Below are 24,545 nucleotides of genomic sequence, written 5' to 3' on the forward strand. Positions count from 1 at the left end.
GAAAAAAACTTGCACAGAGAAAAAAATTAATGAAAAAATAAATAAAATCTGAATTATCGTGATTAACCCTTCTAACCAGGTTAACTTATCAAATCCAGAATTCGTGTCGTGAAAGTTTGATAACAGAATAGAAAAAAATTTACGGGTTAACCTATAATTAGCTTGGTTAACATGTGAAATTAAGGATCCGTGTCATAAAAATTTGATAACTAAATAGAAAAAAAAAATATAACATTAACATACTAAATTAAATGATAAAATTAATTAAAAAACTAGAAAAAAATTCATTTTAACCTGTTAAACCCGAAATCTATGTCATGAAATTTTGATAATTAAATTTAAAAAAATTTAACTTTAACAAACTAAATTAAATAAAAAAATATACATTAAAATAAAAAAAATACATAATTTTTTCACTATAAACTACACTATATAAGATTAAACATTTTAGTTGCAGTTAATTAATAACAATATCCTTTTCCCCAGAGAATTAATTTTATTTATCCATGGATACTATTAAAAAGTAAAAACGATAAAGGTGTACTTGAACTCATTTGGTTAATAATATCCATTGTTATTGGAGTTTAGCATTTCTTCTATGTTTTTTATTTGCATGTTTTTTTAATTATAAATTATATCAGTTTATTTTACACTAGTCAATGACACCTTGTAACTCTCGAATAGTATGCATATAATCCATGACTTTCTAAGCGGTGCTACTTCTTAAAACGACTTTCATGATATATTATTTCACAAATTTTATTTACTATGCCGAAACAAGAACTCTATCTCCGAAGATCTTTTCAATTTGTTTTAGCTCTATATTAATTTTCTTGGTATTTTAATTTTTTAATTTTTTAATATCATAAATAAATATTATTTTAATATCTTTTTTAATGAAAAATATTCTAAAAATCAATATTCAGCACAGTTTCAAACAAGAAAAGATGAAAATAGATAAAAGTACTGAACAGGTGAACATGATTTTTAAAATAATAGGTGATGTGAAGTGAGATTAGCTGGCATAGATATGCTCTTGACTTTCTTGTTTATTGTCGAGTGTGAAGTGGACTTTTCTTTGACTAGCTGGTACTCGTTAGCATCTCCGTGGGCAGTATTTGTCTTTCGAAGACTCGAGTACATGCTTCTTCCAGTGCAGTCCACGGCCCAAATTTGCAGGCCTGATTCGCTCAAAAAACCTGTAACAAGAGGCAGTGAAATTCGTAGCAATGAAGGCCGAACCCAATCCCATGATGTAGGTTGATGAGGCATCGTTTAAAAAGGCGGTGAAAATCATATTTTATAATTTTTTTTATGGATTATTTTAGTATATTAATATTGAATAATTTTTTTTTAAAATTAAAAAAATATTAATTTAATATATTTCTAAATAAAAACACTTTAAAAAATAATATTCCCAACTATGGATGTTTTTTTCTAGACCGTATCCCTTTTTTTTTTTTTTATGTTTTCATTAGACTAGTCTGTGGGCATTTTACTTCTCACAACTTGCTTAAGGTGTATATAGTGATTCACGAGGCTAATTCTCTCACATTAATGAAATCCCGATCCTCCTTTTTTCTTTTTCTCCCGTTAAAAAATATATTTATAAGCACTACGCTGGCTGAATATATAGTACGCACAGATTTCACAAAGCAAAAACTAACCCTGGGCTAACCTCAATCGGTCTATTAACAAATTTATTAAATAATATATCGTGTTTTATTTATTTTTATATTTTAAAAATATTTTTGAAAAAAAAATTTAATTTTTTTATTTACTTCAAATTATTATTTTTTGATATTTTTATATTATTTTAATATACTAATATAAAAAAAATAATTTTTAAAAAATAACTATAATTACGTTCCCAATCCAATCTTAAGCCGTCGACGAATGGGGCATGGGGTGACTCAATGGAGGAATGTTGATACTTTGAGAAATAAACTGAAAGGAATTCTAGTTTTAGAATCGATTTAAGTATTAGTAGATAGGTGAGGGACTAAATTGCAAGTTTGCTAAAAAACTTAGTTTTTCGGGGAAAAAATTTGGAAACCCGATTCGGGTTCGGAAATCCAAACCAGTTTCCCATCGCGAATGCACGCTCTCGCATGAGTTGTGTTTTTATCCCTCTCTCTCTCTCAATTCGAAATTCCTTCTTGTCTTCTCTGCGCTTCTCTTCCCTCTCCTCTCCCATTTTTTATTGGATCCATCCAGAGTTCCTTCTCGCAATCTCTTGATCCAAGCTCTCTCTCCCTCTCCGGCATCGCGGATTTGGTGCTTGAATCCTGCTTGATCGAGATAACTGTCCTCCATTGCGATCGAACGCTTGAATTTTTCGGTAAGGATCTCTATTCCCGTCACTTCATTTTGAAGTTTCTAGTGGAACTGGAAAAGGTGGTTGCTATTGGGTCTTTTGAAAGATGTGAAGTAATTAACCGTTGATAGCAATTTATTAGTTTGTTTTTGTTGTTTCAAGTGTGTATTGTTGTGATCTTGAATTGAATTACAAATAGAAACGTGCAATTCTTGCTCTGATTTGTAAACTGTTCTGGTTTTTTAATCGAGGAAAGTTATGTAATTCTTGCAGAACTTTCAATTGCATATGTTTATTGGTATCTTAATGTAGTTGGACTCGTTAATTATCTTTTTTTTTTTTGATGTAATTGAGGTCTGAATTACGAAGCTTGAGCAAATATTAGGGCGTGCGTGTTCATCTGCTAGAACTTATCCTTGTGTTTATTTTTATTTTTTAATTATTAACCAAGTGGGCGATGGGAATGTGGCTTTTGAGATCGTAGGTTTGATGCATGATCACGAGTTACAAGATTTGTGACTTCCATTGCAAGAATCTGGTCCAACTTGAAGTTGTAGCTAATGGAAACGTGATCCTTGTTAGAAAGAGATTTTGTTTACTATCTTACCTCTGGATATCTTGATTTAATTAGTCACTATTGAGTATCCCATCACGTGATGCATGTTGAAGTATGCCAGGTTACTAAGAAATCATTAGGAAAAGGCAAGAACATGTTATGTTTGTATGAACTCTTGATAACCCAAACATTTTTCATTTATCTAGCAAAAGAGAGAAGAGGTAAAACAATTGCAGTAAAGAGATGGAAGCAACAAGAATGCACAATTATGATATTTAACATAAACTTGGTTGGCGGGGACTAGGAAAATAAAGAGCTCATACTTTAAAAGCTGTTTGAATCTAATACATTAAAGTGAGTTGTTTCTTGCTACATTGTTTGATTTCTGGGACATGTGGATAGTTTTTTCTTTTAATATTTCCTGACAGTGGTCGTTATCCCTAATCATGGTGCAAGATTCATTGATTATGCAAGATTCATTGATTATGCATTTATTCAGTTGGGGATGTGACGGACCATAATATCATATTGAGAAGTGGCATTTGGAGTATTTGGGTGGAGTGGAAGTTGACAGTTAGTAAAAAAGTAAAAACTTTGTGCTTGTCGAAGTGATTCTTATGCCATAGGATAATTTTTTCTGGCTCTTTCATCATGCTTCAGTTTGGTCGTGTTAATGGCAGTGTGTTTATTTGATATTATGCAGGATTGCTGTGCCCTTTTTGATGCTGGACAGCTTAGGGAAAGTCTTTAGATGATCTATTTTAGATTTAGGGTTGTAGGATTCAAGGGGTTCGGGGATTCAGGATTTGAAATGCAGATCTAAACTTGTAAACTATGAATCAACGATTATCAAGCATTGCTAGCTTCATGTCAATAGACTTAAGGAATCGCTCATTGGAGAAAGCATTATACTTTCAACTGTCTGAATTACTCAAATGCAAAGAAGGAAGTCTAATTAATTCTCTCTATAGTTTATAAAATAAGGCAAATCTCACATCCATCTCTATAAATTTGAAAATTGGATCAACCAATTCTTTGCAAAATCATCATTCCAAAATTTGTCATTTGCACTTGTTTCCATATGCAGTGGTTACAGTATTTCAAACAACTCTTTGCTTGGCCTCTTGTGCTGCACAGCATAGATGTCTGGTCTTCCGGTTTTGTCTGACTTTGATTGATGCATCTCAATTTCATCAACTGCATTGCTTGTTCTTCAACATTTCTAAAGTGCCATGTACATTTTAGCTGTGCCGCCTTTTGTGATTTTTTTTGATTATCACAACCTTCGACTACTTGTTTTGGCAGGTTTAACTATGGAAACATAATCATCCTGGGCAGATAAAGTTATTTTGTTGAAAATCATGGGGACTGAAAATCCTGTGACTGGTTCACCATTTGCTGCTGCTCCCCCTACAGTTACACCGTTTTCAGCATCTGGCCCGGTGATGGGATCAGAGGCCTCGGGCTTTAGACCCCCTGCTCAACATCCCCAAAACACGATGCTTTCTATGTCATCTGGGCCTGTGGCTGGATCACAAGTTTCTGGGTTCAGGCCTAACAACCCCCCAGCTAGGTTTAATGATCCTTCCGTGGCTTCTTCACCAACAGCATATGTCCCACCCACCAGCGGACCCCCTTTCCAGTGTTATCCATCACCGCAATTTCCCTCTGTTCATCAAGCTCCACCAACCCAAGCTCCACCCATTGGTCAACCACCATTTCGGTCTCCTGCAGGTCAATTACCATCTCCAGCTTCCTTTCATCCACAGCCACAGGTACCTGTAGTGCCAATGGGATCACCTCCATCAAGTTTGAATGTTCCTCAATTGTCATCAGATTCATCGTCTTTTGCATCCAGGATGAATTTTCAGCCATCTTTCCCACGTATGGACTCATCTTATTCCACTGCTAGGGCCACTTTGCAGCCATCCTTGCCAGGATATGTAAAGCAGGCAAATGCAATTTCACAAGCTTCTCCAATGACCTCCTTTCAAGCTCAACAGGGAAGTTATGCAGCACCCACACCAACACCACCTCCCCCCTTTCTTCCTCAGCAAGGAGGTTTTGCTCAACCTCCACCAGTAGGCACCCCCTTTGGATTGCATTCCAGGGATCAAATCCAACATCCAGGCTCTGCACCTCCTATAGGTGGCATCCAAGGTTTGGCAGAAGACTTCAGCTCACTCTCTATTGGATCTGTTCCTGGATCAATTGATTCAGGGCTTGATCCAAAAGCATTGCCAAGGCCATTGGATGGTGATGTGGAGCCAAATTCATTGGGAGATGCATACTCCATGAATTGCAATCCTAGATATCTTCGGCTTACCACGTCTGCTGTACCAAGTTCACAATCTTTGCTTTCAAGGTGGCATTTTCCTCTTGGAGCAGTTATTTGCCCGCTTGCAGAAGCTCCTGACGGGGTTAGTGTCTGTGAAATTGAATTCAACTGATAATCTGGACATGCTTTGTTTATTGCTTGTCTGATATCCTTTAATCTGACTTGTTTGTTGTTGTTCCTTTATTCAGGATGAGGTGCCAGTAATTAATTTTGTCTCAACTGGCATTATTCGTTGTAGAAGATGTCGCACATATGTAAATCCCTATGTGACATTTACAGATTCTGGAAGAAAGTGGTGTTGCAACATCTGTGCTCTGCCTAATGAAGGTAAATCTCAAGTATGTTCTAAAGGAAACTGATATGATATTTATGGTAGTGTTAGGGGTCCCATAGAGAGAATCTGTTTGCAATTTGTGTCCATGTGTATCTTGTTAGATTTTGCCGATGGCTAAATGTAGGTTCTATCTATATGCTTTAAGATTTTAGTCTTCTAGAACACCTTTGCAAGGAATATGACAATAAATTGTGGGCAATGAATTCTACATGTGCTGTTTGAATGACCAGTTTCAAAATTTGTACGACTTAGCTGCTTATTTGTAATGTGAAAGGAAAACTATGTTTTTTTTGGTTCATTTGGTACAATCATTGCTGATCTTGTATCCTGGGGTTTTTTAGCTTCCCAGCTTATTTTTGGGCCTACCTCACCCAACTGCTTGTCTTTTAATGTTGTTTAGGGGGTCCTTTACTGGGAGCAGTATGTCTTCAATGTATGCAAGTAAAATGCCAAGAATTCTAGGACTGGGAATTGAAAAACTGTGCTAGCCAGCGTGCATAATGCATCAATGCTTCTGTATACGGAACTCTTTAACTATGGCTTAGCCACATTCTCCTTGATGTTTATTTTCTTGGCCTTCGGAGACTGGCTATAATTGCAGAAAATGAAAAAAATGCACTGGCTAATGGCTATTTCACAACTGTTTTTTTTCTTCCTTTTTGTGATTTTTTAAAAATTTATTTCCCCCTTTTGGAGCACGAGACACTTTCTTTTCATTTTTGATATTGGCTGCACATGTTTTTTTCTAGCTTCTTCATTTATTTATTTTTGCTAATGTAGTTGCTGACATGGTTTAACTCTCATATTCAGTTCCTGGAAACTATTTTGCTCAGCTAGATGCCACTGGCAGGAGAATTGATTTGGACCAGAGACCTGAGCTTACAAAGGGTAGTGTGGAGTTTGTTGCTCCGACTGAGTATATGGTGCGGCCTCCAATGCCACCATTATATTTCTTTCTCATGGACGTTTCAGTATCTGCAGTTAGAAGTGGTATGATTGAGGTAAGCTCTTGCAGCTAATGCCCTAATGCATCTATATTTCTTTTTGATTGACATTTTAATACTTGAAGTTAGAAGTGTTGTTATTGAAGTCAGTTATCTCAGATAATGCCCCATGGCTTCTCTCCTCAGAGGACTAAATTTGCGTCTGTACCAGCCGATTTTTAAATTCAAACAATAAATTTGGATGCTGTTCTGTCTCATTTATGACATGCATGCATATGAGGAGTCTTATGCAGTCCATTTATCGGTCAGCCTCCAGATCACTGCTAAATCCTCTTTGTGGATTCTAGAATTTGTGTAGTATGGCCACTTCAAGTGGTTTGATGCATGCTCTCTTAAATATGATTCGTAAAGTCTTTGGTCAGAATTGTGGGGAATGTTTTAGATATGTGGCCCATGATAATGGGGAATGATTTAGATATGGTTTTTGTCAGAGGAATGATAAGAGTATAAAAAAGTGGAAGTAAGGTTTGCAGGAATCCTATTTAAAAAGCAGTGATTTCATAGCATGACTGATTGATAAGTATTGGCCATTTTCTATTGATTCTTCTAATTGATGTATTCAAAATATATTTTTGGCTTTTCACCCTTTTTGGGGTCATTTTGAGGGAGGCCTGACCTGAGAACTAGGGCTACCATTGGGCTGTGTTTGTGTGTATGCTTGCTTGGCTTTAATTTAAAATGTACATTCACCTTAATGTCCCTATGCAGGTTGTGGCCCAAACTATTAAGTCCTGTTTGGATGAGTTACCAGGCTACCCCAGAACGCAGGTTGGGTTCATCACCTTTGACAGCACAATACATTTTTACAACATGAAGGTTAGCTGCTGTGTGATCAGATGAAAGCTTATGCTATTGATATTTTTTATTCTTTTTTCCACTAACAATTAGCTGATGTCTGTGAGATTTTTTGGTGCAGTCATCATTAACACAGCCTCAGATGATGGTGGTCTCAGATCTTGATGACATATTTGTTCCCTTGCCTGATGATCTCCTTGTTAACTTGTCTGAGTCAAGATCTGTGGTAGAAGCTTTTCTTGATAGCTTACCCTCCATGTTTCAGGACAATGTGAATGTGGAGTCTGCTCTTGGCCCTGCTGTAAAAGCAACTTTCATGGTTATGGTGTGTTATTTATTCTCACGGTTCATAACTTAATTTATATATATGTTGGTTTGGTGTTTAATATTCAAACATTCTGTTCAAGTTCCAATTGGGCAAGAAATTGCTTGAATAAGCGGTGGAAAACAAGTTGAGGGTAATGGGGTTCACCAAAGATTTGAGCTGACCGAACTTGACTGCAGTTATGATCTTTGGGCCTTATGATATTATTTCTTTCGTTCCTGTTCAATGAATGGAGAGATAATGTAGTGGTTTTTTGCAGGGATGAAAATATTTTCATTTTAGAAACCAACTTTGATTAAAACTCTAATATGTGTCAGCCTTGATTCTTAAACTAGTTTCTGAGTAGACATTTGTGCTTACCTTCCTTTTGGTCACCTTCATAAGATATTTATTAGGATCTCACTTAGTTTGCTGTTGCTGGGAATGTAACTGCTGCTTGCTGTTCCTTTCTCAACTTAAGTATTTTGGTCATCCATTCATTTTTCATTAACGCCTCCGTCTTTCTCTGCAGAGCCAGCTTGGTGGGAAATTGTTGATATTTCAGAACACGATTCCATCTCTTGGTGTTGGCCGTTTGAAGTTGCGTGGAGATGATCTTCGCGTTTATGGAACTGATAAAGAGCATGCTTTAAGAATTCCAGAAGATCCATTCTATAAAAACATGGCCGCCGAATGCACCAAGTACCAGATAGGAGTTAATGTGTATGCCTTCGGTGATAAATACACTGATATAGCCTCCTTAGGTACAATATCTATCTTAGATTGCTTGTTATCAGCCAAAGAAAAAAATGAAATGAAAAGAAAATAAATCTTGCTTGTTTATATGATGTACTTTGATGGGGCCAACAAAACTTCTTTTGCATCTCCTAGATTTTTCTAATCAATCAATTTCTTTTTTAAAAATGTTTACTGTTGGTTTTTTTATTTATTTATAGCATGAGAACTGATTTTTTTTTAAAAAAAAATTCAACACACACAATCTTCTGTGGAGTTAGATTTGAGTATGAGATGTGGTTTTAGAATTTTTGCCTAATGAATTTGAGCTTTTGCTCTTCTGGCGAACAGAGATTGACGAATTCATTTATGGCATTCTGCATTGTTGGTGTTAGCACAGTTCTCTAATTCCCTACCTTCTGGTTTCTATGCTATTTCGCTGAAGAGTCAGTGTGGTGCATATATGGGTTGTTTAGTTAGGTTGACACTTGTCATGCAGAGGGTCTTGTTTTTTCTGTTTTTTTTTACATGCCTTACATCTATGCTGTGAGTGCCTAGTGCTTATGTAATGAAACATTTTTTAAATTAATTTTAAAGTGAATCTTCAGATTTGTAATCCTGGTCATTTGTTCTTAAATGATGCTTTCAACAGTTACAATGTTGACTAAATATTAACAATTTTTATAAATTAATTTCATCTCCCTTTACAGGAGCTCTAGCAAAATACTCCGGAGGGCAGGTATATTACTATCCAAGTTTCCAATCAGCCACTCATGGAGAGAAGTTGAGACATGAGTTGGCTAGAGATCTTACAAGAGAAACTGCTTGGGAAGCTGTCATGCGCATAAGATGTGGAAAAGGTTTGTCCTTTCAAGTTTCTTATACAATCTTCTATCTTTTAGAGCAGACACGTACAAACAATACAAATACATCTTCTTTGTTGTTTGGTTTTGTCGATGGATAGGAACTTGATTCCCCACCATCTTCTATTGCTCTATGCTTACAGGTATTCGTTTTACATCCTACCATGGAAACTTCATGCTAAGGTCCACTGATTTACTAGCACTTCCAGCTGTTGATTGTGACAAAGCATATGGGGCACAGTTATCACTTGAAGAGACATTACTTACAAGTAAAACAGTATATTTCCAAGTTGCTTTGCTGTATCCTTTTGAGCAGAATTATATAAAGCTAATTTTGCATCTACACATGGAGTGCACATCTGTTTTTTATAACTATGAATTCCAATAGGATATTTTGTTATCATTTCCTAATTTGACCACTTGTTATCACCCAAGAGTAACTCTCTCTTTCCCCCTCCATCCCTCTCTCTCTCTCTCTCAGCTGTTTGCTGATCCATCCAAGGTGGTCAAAATATTGAGAAAAGAGATGTTGGATATATTTTTCCTCGTAGTCAAATATGGTACATTAAGGTTATTGAGTATGAAAGAACAGGTTTATGGAAGTTCTCTTAGCTGTCTAAAGATACACTGCTTCTTGTGGAGAGAGGCGTATCAGAGTACACACAGCAGCAGTGCCTGTAGTTGCAGATTTGGGGGAGATGTATCGCCAGGCTGATACTGGTGCTATTGTATCTTTGTTTGCCAGGCTAGGTGAGTTTGAACTGGACATATTTCATTGATGACTCTGATTTTAGATATTGGGATAAGGGGGGCATTATAATTCTTCTAACAAAGTTAATTAATTTGAAGCAATCGAGAAATCATTGTCCCACAAGCTGGAAGATGCACGAAGCTCTGTACAGTTGAGGATTGTGAAAGCTCTTAGAGAATACCGAAATCTCTATGCCATGCAACATCGCTTGGGAGGCAGGATGATATATCCAGAACCTCTGAAGTTTTTGCCTCTGTATGGATTGGCACTTTGTAAATCAGCGGCTCTTCGAGGAGGGTATGCTGATGTTCAACTTGATGATCGCTGTGCAGCAGGATTCACTATGATGGCATTACCTGTAAAAACAATGTTGAAGCTTTTGTACCCTAGCTTGATACGAGTAGATGAATATCTTTTGAAGGTAAAAGTACTTCATGTATTCTGCAGGATCAATGATATTTTTACGTTGCACTAATGGTCAATCTCCCATCTAATTTATGCAGCCATCTGCACAAGTCGGTGAATTCAAAAACATCATGAAACGGTTACCATTGACCGCTGAGAGCTTAGACTCCAGAGGCCTTTATGTATATGATGATGGTTTTCGCTTTGTTGTATGGTTTGGTAGAATGTTTTCACCTGATGTAGCAATGAATTTACTTGGACAAGATGCTGCTGTTGAGTTTTCCAAGGTGTGTGCACTGTCTCTATCTTAGTTTAAGCTACGTCATGCCCTTTTTTCACAATCATTCCAAGCTTGCATTATTTACCATTTTGTGTAAAGAGGATACTGCTGATCTTCAACATTGGTTCGAGGGTCTAACATGACCTTGTTCTAATTGAGCTTCAATGTGTGTATGCAGATCCAAAAATGTCTGCCAAATTTAGCGTGTGGACAATAAGCTGCTGTTTAGTTTGTAGATTAATTTTTAACTGTTCTATAGTTGACCCTTCATTTGCTAGCTGCTTCATTTTGAGACCGTAATTGGTCCTTTTATGCTCTGTGCTAACCAGGTTGCTCTCGGTAAGCATGATACTGAGATGTCAAGAAAGCTAATGGGGCTACTTAAGAAATTAAGAGATAGTGATCCTTCATATTATCAGCTTTGCAATCTTGTAAGACAAGGTGAGCAGCCCAGAGAAGGTTACCTTCTTCTCACAAATCTCGTGGAGGACCAGATTGGGGGTGCCAGTGGTTATAGTGACTGGATGGTGCAAATACATCGGCAAGTACAGCAAAATGCATAAATTGAAGCCAGTGTTGTTTTGTGCTGTTTCATCGTAAGGTCAGTTCTTTGAAATTATTTAAACATAATTTACCCATCCACGCATACACAGCAGTTCTCATTTAGGACATACATGAGAATAGTGGCTGCATATGTGTGCTCATGTTCATTGTGGCAAAAGAAAAGGCCTTTTGAATTATGCAGTTGTGTGTTGCTTCAGATAACTTTTCCCCCCCTTTTGTTTTTTGGGATCTTGAATTTCTTTTGTTCATGGGTTTTCTAAATTTGACGGCTGTCATTCCTGCAAAAACTCGACATCTTTCATTATGCAGGTTTTCTGTTTTCGATGGCTTGCCTGGCCCGCACCTGTAGAGTGAAGACATGTTTTGTTAAAAAAAGCATAAATAATCAGCACTTGACGATGGCTTGCCGTCGATATTGTGGATGGTTGAGTTGGACTGATCGCCCAGATGGACTTTGAAGCTACCATTTGGTTGGTCCTTGACATGATTCGATAATTAAGGGAGATTTACTTCAGTGATTATTTTGGCGCTGCAGTTTTCATGTTGAAAAGCAAAACAGTATCAATATATTTATTTTTTTTGTACTTGATGACAGTAATTATCATCAGTAATTGTTATATTTGTGTTGTATCCCGAGTCTTTCATGCGCAAAAAATTTTGAATGTCCATTAGGCATTTATTTATTCAGAGAGAGATGTTTTATGTTTGCTTAACGAGCTGCAGTAGCATCTTCTCTGGAGCTTTGGAATAATATGTTTTCGTTACTGGAAGGCAATGCCTTTCACTCTTAACCCTGTTTATTTGTTAAAAAATATTTTTTTTGAAAAGTAAATTTTAAGAAAATAAATTATTTTTTAATATTTGATAATATAATAAAAAATAAATTGAAAAATATTTTACAATATTTGGTTATATTATGAAAAATAAGTTAAAAAATAACTTATTAATATTTTATTTTTTAAAATTTATTAAAATAATGAGTAATAAATTTTATAAATTAAAAAGTTGAATGAGAATAAAATTAAAAAAATATAATTTTATAAATTATCTCAAATAAAATAAATAATAATAAAAATTAAATTTAATAAATAAATAAATAAAAGATGAATAAATTGAAATAATAATAATTATTATTTAATAAATTATTTGAAATACAATAAGTAACAATAAAAAAATAAGGATTAAATTTGATAGATAAAAAATTTTATTTAAAAAATAATAAGAAAAAAATAAATAATAATTATAAAAATAAGAACAAAAGTTAATATAAAAATTAAATTTTAAAAGGTAAAATTAAAAAAATATTCAAATATATATGCGTGTTCCCGCAACAATATAAAGTTTGAGGTTAAATTTAATATAATCAGTAAATAAAATGATATTTTTAAAGTTTTTATAATTTTTAAAAAGTGTTTTCTGTCCAGAATAAAAAGAGAATATTTTTCTAGAAATCAAATTAAATTTTTTTTTATTGAAAAATATTTTTTATTAACTATTTTTTTAATAATAAATAAATATAAAAAATTTGAAAAATTATTATTAAAAAATTATTTTCTATTAAACAAATGAGGTATTAGTTTAATGAATGTCTTTTTATTGATATATTTAACAAATGGAATTTACACTTTCTGAAAGAAGCTGGTGAATGTACTAACAACAGGAATTAATTCAGGTTTTGAGAAGCCCATCAAGCTGTAAAGTTTATTTCCTTGCCGGGGGGTAAATAAATAAATTTTTCTTTTAATTTACAAAGCAAACGAGGAGCATGCACGTGGACCGGTAAATTCTCTTCCTATCCAACATTTTCAGCTGTAGCAGACGAGGAAAAGAATATTGTATATTAGTGTGAGAAAAAAAGGAAAAATGTATTTAAATGTGGCTGCTGGGATTCGAGCCCAGGTCTCCACGGCCACAACGTGGAATTCTTACCACTAAACTACAGCCACTGGACGGCCTCTTTCCCAGAATTATTTATTAGTATAGGTTTAATGCTTCTGTTTGCCTTGCTATTTCAAATTGCATTGACACGCAACTATTCTCTGCCATATATAAATTGCTTGAAACGAGCAAGATCATGATCCACCATTGTCCTGTCCCGTTGCCATCCCTCGTTCTAATAAATTGCAGAGAAAAGATCAACCAGCATGATCATATGATTCATATCTGCTGTCATCTTTGTACCATGCAAGGTTGTCCCAAGTGAAGCTATCTGTTTCCCCTAGTGGGATTTGCTCGATGGTTAAGACGTTCTCTCTTTATATGCATGTCTATGGATATATGGGAGGGAATAAGTAGATGCTCTTTTGGCAGGTTCATAAGGTGCAGGGCTGTTTTGAGGAAACATGATGTGAGAAAAGCAATGAGAATAGTGTTTAAATTTTATGTTTTATTCAAACCAGCTGGTTTTCATTGTAGATAACTGAGGCATATTTTTGTTAATTACTGCTTCAATCAGTAAAATATTCAGTCACAGAAATTATCTGCTTTGAATATATTTTCTGAATTATTTATGCACCTGCGCATGATGGGCGTTATTTAATATTTTATATCATTATCTGCCTATGGATTCTCATAGCTTCCCATTCTTAGATTGTAGGATTGAAATTGATACGATTTTGTCAATCTATTTCTTGATTTTTTTTTCCTTTCAGCGATGTTGGAGCTGTTTGTTTTTATATATTTTTTAAAAAAATTTAAAAAAATTATTTTTTATTTTAAATTAATATTTTGTAAATTTTTATATTATTTTAATGTTCGGATGTCAAAAATATTTTTTAAAAAATAAAAAAATTTTGTTTTTATATATTTTAAATAAAAAATATTTTTAAAAAATAATTATTACTACATTTTCAAATACCACTTTTAACTTGTCATTATTTTTATACTAATATTTTATGTGCATGTGGGTGTATATAAAAAATCAATAATTTATGTATAAATAAAATTTGAATAGAACCAATCATGAATCTCACTCATACACAACATACATGCAAACACGAAACAGATATAAAAAGACAGGCTAGAGTACAATTTTTTTTTTATATATATATATATATATAATTTAAATGGAATCAATTATGAATCGCCCTCATATACACACACAAGATATATGCAAGTATGAGACAAATATAAAAAGACAGACAGGAATACAAATTTTTATTTTATCTTCTAATTAAAATGTCATTTTTTTATACCAATAGAGTTCGTCAAAAAATATGAATTCTTTTCTATGCGGAATCAAAGATAATATAAGAAAGTAACCATGAATCCCCTATAATAAAAATAACAGCAAAGATCAAATTTAATAATTTGTTGAATTTTAATATAATTATTTTAATTTTAGTTGTATGTAGTATTTATATAAATTAAAAATACAGGCATGAGAAAAAAATTAAATAGTAAAAATAATATAAAACCACAACAAAGAGTCTGATACACGCACATTGATGTGATTTAATATATTTTTAATATATTTTTTCACTGTTTTTGGATTTTAATTATAGACTCCATAGACCTATTTTTAAGCAATTTTAGAATCTGAATGATAAATATTAATATTTTGACATGATATGTTTAAGTTTACATACAATTATGCATTATTGATCATGTAAAATTTATTTCCATCTTGTCCGGCAAATATTAGATGAGATGAGATAACTCAACAGTATATTATGATAATATATAGTACTGCAGTTGTAGGGATGAAGTTTTAAAATATTTTTTATTTAAAGATATATTAAAATAATATTTTTTATTTTTTTAAAATTAATTTTTAATATTATCTTATTAAAATAATTAAAAAACAAAAAAATTACAACAAATAAAAATTTTCAATTTTAAAAAAATATATTGACATCACAGAAACAAATATTATTATATATATTTATATAGCTCGACAAATGTTGTTGTTGATTACCATTTCCATGTGGTAATGTCATTAGCCAGGAGTTATTTTCAGGTCAAAAATAGAAAAAAAAACTTGGAGGATGAAAAGATGAAGTTTAACTATTTTTAACCTTAAAATTTAAATTTTACTAATTTTATGGGAACATATTATAATAATTATTATTTTCAAGAAGCGGGAGCCACCATCCCTATCCCCACCACTAAGATTAACTTTCCCCGCAGCAATGAGATATTTATCAAATTGATGCTTGGAATATGATAGTAATAACTTTTTTAAGGATTTTTTATGTTAAAATATATTAAAATTATAATTTTTAAAAATTATTTTTGATATTATTATATTCAAATAATTTAAGATTATAAAAAATATATTAATTTAAAATAAAAAAATATTTTTTTAAAAAATATTTTTAAAACACAATATTAAATACTACTTAAAGAGTTTATCCTGTTTTTGTATTTTAATTTTTTTTAAAATATTTTTTTTAATATATTAATATCAAAAATATTTTTTAAATAAAAATAATTTTAAAAAACAATTAACAACACACTATTAGCGGTTTTCTTCGGGGGTGGACCGGCGCTAGGACATGGAAGTAAGCTACAGCCGAGCTATCTTGAAATTTTTAGAAAAAGAAAAAACAGTAAATGCAATCATTTTGACCCATATTCTTCCCTCAAAGTATATGATATCAGCAGCCTACCTTGCAAGCAATCCACTCAACGGTATGAAGAGAGGAATTATCCACAACAACTTGGTGACTTCATCACTGAGTATGAAATAACAATAATGAATTTTACGTAAAAGCTTTCTCATTCCCGTAACAAAAGTTACTGGAGCATGAGCACTGTTTATCTTTCGGTAACAAAAAATGAGCTCGCCTAATCAGAGTGGAAAGAAAGAAAAACCCAATATCATTACGCACCAACCACTCCATTTGTCCACTCCTCCTCCTCCTCATCATCATCACCTGCTCTCTCTGGTGACCGTGTGAGTTATCATGAAATCATATCTACTGCTTCTCTTCACAATCTGTACGTTTCTGCTGTATTCATCAGCTGAATGGGATGACAATCTCACCTATGTGTGGCCTTTGCCGGCGAAATTCAGTTCTGGAAATAGCACTCTCTCCGTTGACCCGGAACTGTCGCTAGTTCTTGGTGGCAAAGGAGGGGATTCGAGTATTATTAAAGATGGGTTTGGTAGATATAAAAAGATTATATTCAAGCACAGCAGTAAGAGTTACTCTGTTAATAAAAGATTGGTTTTTGATATTGGGGTTTTGAAGATTGTTGTTCTTTCTGATAATGAGGAGGTAAGTTTGAGACTTTTTGATGTCCGGGACTGTTTGGGAAATGGGTTTTGGGTATATGAAAGATCGAGTGATAAAACTGAGATTTTCTCTCTTTTTATGATGATTATCATCATCATCATGGGGACTGATTGATAATTTGGGGTATTTTTTTGTTGTTGTTGTTTTGGGGTTGTTGCAGCTTCAACTTGGAGTGGACGAGAGTTATTTGTTGCTTGTGGAAAAGAGAAATGGGCAGTCTATTATCGGGGAAGCGTATATTGAGGTAAAGTTTCAATTTTGAGATTTCAGAGAAGTTGTTTTTGTGAGTCGTTGGAGATCCAGGTGATTTATTCGATTGTTTCCTGAAGAAGAGGACACTGTTTTGTTTTACTGTCGTTTGGTAGAATGTAATTAAAAGAAAGGAGATGACTTTTTTCTACCAAATGTAGTGTACATGTGGTGTGGGGATTAATTCTCAAGTCCAGCTACTTCATTACTGAATGCAAAGTTACTAATGTACGATCATATTTTCTGGATGGTTATGTCTTTGTTCTAGTGATGTTGATATTCTTGTTATTGTTGTTGCAGGCAAATACTGTGTATGGTGCATTGCGAGGGTTGGAGGTATGTGTGATTACTTTGTTCTAGTGATTCGTTAAATCTAAATTATTGAATTGAAATTGAATGAACATGATTTAGTGCATGATAAAAAATGATAACAACTTAATTTCTTACTGTTTTGTTTTTGTTTTTTTCATCTAATCCAAATAATTGAATTCAAAACCAATGGTTAGTTTTGGAACATGAGAGCATCCAAATTGAAGCAGGTAGAGACTGACTACATTTTTTACTTGAATTCATCCACACACAGATTAAATGCATGGTCATTAAGAATAAACACCACAAATAGGTCAAATTCTCTGTTTACTTTTACTCTCTTGTTGTGCTTACCTTGACCTCTGAAAACCTCTTTGCCATTACTAAAAAAATCCGGCGTTGAATTTTTGCCATCATGAGTTCATCTTTATTGCATGGCTACTTGTGATTTCATTGAGTGTAAATATTGAACTAACTGCTCGAAAAGAATGATGAGTGTATGAGTGGCTGGAGTTGTGTATGCTAACCATCCCTTTCATTTTCTTTGCTGTGATCTTTCAGACGTTCAGCCAACTTTGTGCATTTGATTATGAAACTAAAGCAGTGCAAATATACAGAGCCCCATGGTACATTCTAGACAAACCGAGATTTGCATACCGTGGGCTTTTGCTTGGTGAGATGCATTTCTTTTGTTGAGGGAGATAGCAATTTGCAAACTCTTTACCTAAAATAATTTTTTTATTAAAATGTTTCTTAGTTCCCTTCTTAAATACACTCTTGCAGACACATCAAGGCACTACCTACCAATTGGTGTCATTAAGCAGATAATCGAATCAATGTCATATGCTAAACTTGTAAGTAATGTTGTTGTTTGAGAGCTTTGTATTCCACAACTGGAATTCATTCAGGCACACACTTCTGCATTTGTATTCCACAACTGGAATTCATTCAGGCACGCACTTCTACATTACCATTCTTTTCTCCTTTTATTATTTTGTCATTATCTGATATTGGATATTACATTCAGTAGAATGTCCTCCATTGGCACATTATAGATGAGGAGTCATTTCCTTTAGAAGTACCTTCCTATCCAAATTTATGGAAAGGTTCATATACAAAATGGGAACGATACACAGTTGAAGATGCATATGAAATTGTGAAGTAAGATTCCTATTGCTCATTCAATAACTTTCTTATTTAAGTAAGTTTCATATAGCTTATATAAATGGCGAGGGACTCAACTTTAATGGAATCCATAGAATGAATGGTTTAAGCAAACTAGAGTTTTATGACTTGAAAATTTTGGTTTTCAACAAAATAATGCATATTTGTCTTTTTTTCTTTCCTAGAAAAAATAAATTCCCCAGCCTATGTCTGGGTCTTTATCATGTCTATTGAATGTTATGCTTCCTCAATCTGCCTGGACTAACATGTAATTCCTTTTTTTCTTTGTTTGTGTTTCCATGGAATAACATGAAGCTTTGCCAAAATGAGAGGTGAGTCTCATCATTTTATCTGTTGAAACTTTAGAGAGGATTTTTAGATCACATTTCAAAATGGGCAATTTTTTTATTCTTTTGTGATTGAATGTAACTACCAGAAAGCGTGACACAGTGAGTTTGATGGGAAAAACAAAGTGCAATTATTTCCTCAATAGGCCAATTCAGAAATTTTAGCTATAGCTTCTTTTGTGTATGCTTTTCTGACTATCTATGCATGGTTTATGGCAGGTATCAATGTCATGGCTGAAATAGACGTTCCTGGGCATGCAGAGTCATGGTAAGGCAGTTCTTATCAAATTTTGTTTTCGACATTCTCTTTGTAAGAAATTTTCTTGGTTTAGCTCAGATTTGGCAAACATTTCTTAGTCATATTTAATATGAGAGGTGTGATTCTTGCATCACACCAATCTTTAATATAGAGATGTGTTTTTTTCTTATCCCTTGTAAAAGGAGAATGAAGAAAATGCTTAAGCTTTCAATTTCCCTTAGAATTTAATTGACTGGTTGTATTTTCTTGCTCTATCAAGTTCTCCATTTTAAAACTCTAAACTTGTGGTTTATTTTTGCAGGGGAACTGGATATCCTGACCTTTGGCCTTCTCCTTCCTGTAGAGAGCCACTTGATGTTGCAAAAAATTTTACTTTTGACGTGATCTCTGGCATCATGACAGGTTAAGCTCCTTTTATTCCATTCTTTGCTTGTCGTCAAGTTCACTTTTTGCATCCCTGCAATTTTTTGTGTTTACATGAATCTTTAGAACCTTTTTTATTTGAGGAACACAGTCAGGACATGGATATCTATGCTTGAAGATTTATAAAGCAAATTAACTGGGTTTTAGCTCAGTTATATTATCAGCAATCCAGTTCATGGCAGTTATAGTAATCTCTGTTGGATTTTCTTGGCTTTGAGCTGAACCAGTAAAATGTTTTATGTTAATTGAAAATGAAATTAGTTAATCGTTTGAGCATGCATTCCTTCTCTTTCAATTGTTGACCCATGCTTCTTCTTTTTTACAGACTTGAGAAAAATTTTCCCCTTCGGGCTCTTTCACTTGGGCGGTGATGAGGTTAACACAGGTCAGTACAAGTGGTTTTCTTATTGAAAGCTAAGATTTTGCAACCATTTAATTGATTAAAAAAACTACTCTCATGCAAAAAGCTTTCATAACTAGAGCAACAGGACTTTCAGTTTTCAAGAGGTGTTTGCTGCTGCCTCACCAGCAAGCAGATTACACAGCCTTTTCTGACTTTCTGATGTGTCATTTTAGGTCACATAGTTTTATGGAATTCTAATCGAAACAAGGTGTTTGTGTATTTGACTGATCTGGTCATGCTTAGGCACTTGATACTGAAGTGGACAAAAGAAAGATACAGAGGGAGGGGAAAGAAGAAGAATTGAAACTTAAATGGAACAAAAAACTCTGAAGTCCATTATATATTATTCATATGTTATCCCTATGAAGTGACTAAATTGACATCAGATAATAATCTTGATATAGAAACCCCTCCTCTGACATTCAAATGAAAACTTGCAATCTCTAATGTCATTGGAAATTGCATAATAACTGATTTGTCCGAAACTCTCATTTTTCATTTTTAGTGTTAGAGTTCTCTTACTTTGATAAAGAAGCAGCCATTAACTTCACTGGCCAGAGCTTGAGAGAGTCGTGCACAAGATATTATTCAGCTCATTACCAATAAGCTTCAATTTCGAAAAACCATTTATTACCGATATAAATCGCTTATATTTGCTTTAGAAATATGCTAAATTTGGCTTCTAACTGCTCACACTGTGTGCACTTCTCAATTTTCATGCTTATGGTGTTTAGTGAATGCTAAATGGTTCAATATCTGACAGATTGCTGGAAATCTACATCGCATGTGAAACAATGGTACATTCTTGAACTCATTTGCGTTATCATCTTATACACTTTTTATGTGACTATGTATTGCTAAAGTGAGCATGTAAATATCTTGCTAGAGTATAGCTTGAAGAACATGGATAGAAAACCTTTAGAATTTACCTTAAAGGTGGCATTATTCGACAATTCTCATGCGAACTATTAGTAGTTAAGTTTCTGATGTGAGCGCATATTACTTTATTTATCTCTGGTGTGGGAAGTTTGTAGGCAAAAATATTTGTACTTTCCATTTTTGCAGTCTGATGTCTTTCCAGCATTTTGCCTACACCTTATACTTCAGGGGAGTGTCATACGGTCTCTGTGGCTCTTTGTCGTTAGAAATAAATGGAAAGTACAAAAATTTAAACAAACAAGATGACGGGAGTTGTAAACGATCAGTTGAAGTCCAATACAGCGAGTCCTAGACACTCTCTACTTGTTACTTACCTACTGTACACGAAAAGTTTCTCATATGAGGCAAAAACGCTTGTTCTGGAAGTTGGTTTGTTTTCATGTTGCATCATGCCTGACAGGCGTTTATAGCATATTTGTTTTCAAAGTCGAGTTTCTTTCTTTCTTTTCAGTGTTCGATATCCATCTATTCCAGAAACTTGAAGTCGCAGGGTCTTCAGCTTAACTGATTTACATAAAAGATGAAAATAATAATCAAAGTGATTTGTTCTTCTCTGCATTTCAAAATATTTTATGTTTAATTGTATCCTATAAATGTGCTTTGATGTGTACTTAGTTTCTGGGTGATCTTAATATATCATGATTGTCATGTTTACATATTGGAATCACCCAAGTGCCGGGTATTGAGGCAGGGGACCTGTCAGTAAGTTTTCATATAGGTATATCATATGTTGTTCCTCCATTTATCTGTTATCTGATTGAATGTTTCCTGCCCTTAATTAAGCGTGAAAATTATTTGGCTTCTAAGTTATATATTTATTCAAATGCTCATCAATCCAACTGTAGGCTTCTTGATCACAACATGACAACCAAGGATGCATATCAATATTTTGTATTGAGAGCTCAAGAAATAGCAATTTCAAAAGGTTGGACCCCGGTCAACTGGTATGTTTGTATCTGCATCATATTAAATTATTCCAAACACTTCAAAATCGATTTTGCTCTTGGATTTTCCTGTCTTCAGACGTGTCGTGACAAGATGACCTGTTGAAATAGACTTCCTATCCATTTCGTTTGTTCCTCAAATTAGAGATTTTTAGCTCTATAGACATATGACAGATCTTTATTTTATTATCACAGGGAAGAAACATTCAATACATTTGCATCAAACCTTAATCCAAGGACTATAGTGCATAACTGGTGCGTTTCTGTTCCTACATACTTCCATTTTAGTATCATTCCAGGATAACAATATCGATCTTTCAATAATGAACTTTTCTTTCTGCTACTGCAGGTTGGGTGGTGGGGTTTGTGCAAAGGCTGTTGCAAAAGGTTTCAGATGCATTTTCAGCAATCAGGGATTTTGGTATCTGGACCATCTAGATGTCCCTTGGTATGAAGTTTACAAAGCCGAGCCACTTGAAGGAATAAATGATACTTCTATGCAAGAGCTAGTGCTTGGAGGAGAAGTTTGCATGTGGTCTGAGACAGCTGATACCTCAGTTGTTCAGCAAACAATATGGCCTCGGGCAGCAGCAGCAGCAGGTATGTCTATAGTCAAATACATGATCATTAAGAGTGGTTGTGAAAAAATGAAGTTAATTTTGGAGTTTTTCAACATATATTCACTAGCTTCTAATTAAGATGCAGACAATTCAGCCTGCATTTAAAATTTACAGTAGATGTCCTCCTGTCTATGTGAAAGAATAGGAGGTGCTTATTTGTCAACTGAAAAGCCTTTTCCCCACCCTTAATTAGTGATCTTTTGGAGATCATTTAAATTTTCTGGTCAATTGAATCACTTCATTGTGGCTATATGCAGTTTTTGACATGAGTTAATGGTTTGAAAACAAGCCTCAGTTTGTTGCTTGTACGGGATCAAATTTTTTGTAGGATGATCTGTAATGACATTTGTGTCCGAGAGAAACAACTTGGTTTTGCATAGATTTCAATTATAATTTTGCAGAAATATATCTTGTTTTGTGCTCTCACACGGTTTTGTTGTCCATTTTATCTTATCTATAGAGCGCTTGTGGAGCAACAGAGAGACCATATCCTCAGGAAATATTACCTTAACTGCATTACCTCGCTTGCATTACTTCAGATGCCTATTGAATAGCCGTGGAGTTCAGGCTGCTCCTGTCACAAACTACTATGCGAGACAACCTCCAAGGGGTCCAGGGCCTTGCTATGATCAATAATTATATTCTTCTCATATTAGGTAATTTCACATGTCTTGAAGCTTCATTTCCGAGTTTTTGTACATAAACACAATGATTTCAGCTGTCTGGTTTCTTCTAGTGTTTGCATAATAAGTTAAGAGGGGTTAATTTGATGTGGTATGTTGATGGATCACTTGCATGAAAAAGTTAAAATCACTTGAGTTTGTGAGATGAAACGAATCTCATGTTAAGGCCATCATACTGTGGCCATGTTGTTATAGTTTACCATTTGGATTTATGAATTTGATCAAGTTCCTGCAGTTTTTTTACATTCCGTTTGTTCCTGAGCATGTCTATCTGAAGCCAATAAGCTTCCGTAGACGTCTATTCATCTTCAATGATTATTGATTTTCCTGCAAATATTGCCTAGAATGTGGTTGGCGTTTTACAGGGCAGCCCATCCCCTCTGCAAGCATTGTGGGTCGTTGTCATTTGCAATTGATTTCTTGCGTATTCTTGGAGCAAGTTTTTCATATGAAGGAATTTCCCCCCCCTTCGATTCCCACTGATACTCGCAGAAATTTCAACTGAAACTAGGTTTGAGCTACTGCAAGTTTCCTTGTCCTCGTCAGTGAAAAATAAAAATGAAGAGAAACTTTGAAAAGAAGATATCATGGTCAATCGATTCTCAGCTAACTGGTCAAATGCTCCATGAAATTGAAAGATTCGCAACAGCTCTTCTTACAAAAATGAACGACCTCTATCATTCAATTTGTCATTAATTCTTAGTTTGATTTCCACCCACTGACATCAAATTCTTGCTTACATTTTGTTGACCACGGCTCTAAAACTGTGAGGTTCCGAAGTAAAATCCAGGTTTATGGATCTCCTCCTAGATTAGAAATCAAAGCACAGGGCTTTGAGAACAACTTGATTCAGCTAAACCACAAGTGATGGACATGAAGTATCACTGTTGCCTAAACCGAACCACACGTCTCTAGCTTTCATCCTTGTCCATGTTCAACAGCCATCTTCCCTGCTGCACGGGGAAATGATTGAACTTCCAAAGTTGCTTGCATGATCTTGAAACAGGACTACCGGGTCCTACCATTTTGTTACATGATGATTTCAGGAGAACCCCCATAAGTGAGATATTTTTCTCCTCTGATGTGTGACCCATGAGTCTTTTCTTTCCACATAATGTACCAGGTGTTGTTTTCACGTAACAGTGGAGAAATATGCTCATGAGTCGGTAAAGCTGATCTCATTTACCAAATTTTCCTTTTTTCATGTGTGTTTGGTTTCCTTTTATTCCCAATTCTCCACCGAGGCCTTGCACTCCTCTTCTGATTGGCCCTTTGTGAGCTGGTTCTTATTCGATTATCTGGCTCGAAGATTTGAGTACTTTTCTAGTCAAGAATTATGAGAGTGCTACCTTTTTAAACCAGTTCTACATCCCCAAGTCATTGCAGTACATAGAAATAATGCAGCTGAGCATATGCTGAAATATTTGGTCTTTTGCTTACTCTCTCTGGGAAGGTATAAAGGGCTCCAAAAACATACCACTCCCAGATAAGTAACAGCTTATGAGGTTAGTAAATTTGCTCTCAACGATTTGTTTTTGTGTTTAAAATTGTATTTTGGTGCCTTTTAAAAATGTAAATTTAATCTGAAAAAGCATTAAATTGATATTTTTTTAGTTTTTTTTAATGATTTTAATACACTATAATGCAAACAAAATAAAAATTCAACTAAAAAAATATTTTATACCATAATTTCAAACCCACTGAAAAACACTAGAGATT

General features: G+C 34.2%; 2 protein-coding genes and 1 non-coding gene across 7 annotated transcripts; 2 read left to right on the forward strand and 1 right to left on the reverse strand.

The window, feature by feature from the left end:
- Window positions 1–2,052: 2,052 nt before the first annotated feature.
- LOC105127487 (protein transport protein Sec24-like At3g07100) lies at window positions 2,053–11,959 on the forward strand. 5 transcript variants are annotated; one of them, XM_011028809.1, is made up of 15 exons: window positions 2,053–2,341; window positions 3,348–3,458; window positions 3,577–3,607; window positions 4,175–5,293; window positions 5,400–5,538; window positions 6,356–6,546; window positions 7,258–7,365; window positions 7,466–7,669; window positions 8,181–8,412; window positions 9,094–9,243; window positions 9,390–9,546; window positions 9,869–9,996; window positions 10,096–10,418; window positions 10,501–10,689; window positions 11,012–11,440. In XM_011028809.1, exons 4-15 carry the CDS (start codon window positions 4,235–4,237, stop codon window positions 11,243–11,245), a joined length of 3,114 nt encoding a protein of 1,037 aa, XP_011027111.1. In that variant the 5' UTR covers window positions 2,053–2,341; window positions 3,348–3,458; window positions 3,577–3,607; window positions 4,175–4,234; the 3' UTR covers window positions 11,246–11,440. The 5 variants fall into 5 exon arrangements, with proteins under 5 accessions (XP_011027111.1, XP_011027113.1, XP_011027110.1 ...); XM_011028811.1 differs by lacking the exons at window positions 3,348–3,458; window positions 3,577–3,607 and adding an exon at window positions 11,556–11,959 and having other exon boundaries at window positions 4,179–5,293; window positions 11,012–11,278; XM_011028808.1 differs by lacking the exon at window positions 3,577–3,607 and having other exon boundaries at window positions 4,179–5,293.
- A 1,161-nt stretch (window positions 11,960–13,120) lies between these two features.
- Window positions 13,121–13,192, reverse strand: TRNAH-GUG (transfer RNA histidine(anticodon GUG)). Its single transcript has one exon. It is a non-coding gene; the product is annotated as a tRNA-His (tRNA).
- A 2,825-nt stretch (window positions 13,193–16,017) lies between these two features.
- On the forward strand, window positions 16,018–23,071 carry HEXO1 (beta-hexosaminidase 1). Its single transcript, XM_011028812.1, has 15 exons — window positions 16,018–16,468; window positions 16,647–16,730; window positions 17,036–17,071; window positions 17,606–17,717; window positions 17,828–17,898; window positions 18,075–18,205; window positions 18,524–18,540; window positions 18,775–18,823; window positions 19,116–19,216; window positions 19,563–19,622; window positions 20,404–20,437; window positions 21,425–21,523; window positions 21,719–21,778; window positions 21,873–22,123; window positions 22,604–23,071. Exons 1-15 carry the CDS (start codon window positions 16,154–16,156, stop codon window positions 22,777–22,779), a joined length of 1,596 nt encoding a protein of 531 aa, XP_011027114.1. The 5' UTR covers window positions 16,018–16,153; the 3' UTR covers window positions 22,780–23,071.
- The last annotated feature ends 1,474 nt before the right edge of the window (window positions 23,072–24,545 follow it).

This window comes from Populus euphratica, unplaced genomic scaffold (genome assembly GCF_000495115.2).
Source record: "Populus euphratica unplaced genomic scaffold, PopEup_1.0 scaffold13.1, whole genome shotgun sequence".
NCBI classification, from domain to species: Eukaryota; Viridiplantae; Streptophyta; class Magnoliopsida; order Malpighiales; family Salicaceae; genus Populus; species Populus euphratica.

Bases quoted from the DNA above. Each gene is read 5' to 3' on its own strand.
- HEXO1 (XM_011028812.1), top strand. From the start codon at position 16,154: ATGAAATCATATCTACTGCTTCTCTTCACAATCTGTACGTTTCTGCTG. The intron at 16,469-16,646 runs GTAAGTTTGAGA...GGGTTGTTGCAG, and splicing joins TTCTTTCTGATAATGAGGAG to CTTCAACTTGGAGTGGACGA. The intron at 18,824-19,115 runs GTAAGGCAGTTC...TTATTTTTGCAG, and splicing joins CCTGGGCATGCAGAGTCATG to GGGAACTGGATATCCTGACC.
- LOC105127487 (XM_011028811.1), top strand. From the start codon at position 4,235: ATGGGGACTGAAAATCCTGTGACTGGTTCACCATTTGCTGCTGCTCCC. The intron at 7,366-7,465 runs GTTAGCTGCTGT...TTTTTGGTGCAG, and splicing joins TACATTTTTACAACATGAAG to TCATCATTAACACAGCCTCA. The intron at 8,413-9,093 runs GTACAATATCTA...CTCCCTTTACAG, and splicing joins CACTGATATAGCCTCCTTAG to GAGCTCTAGCAAAATACTCC.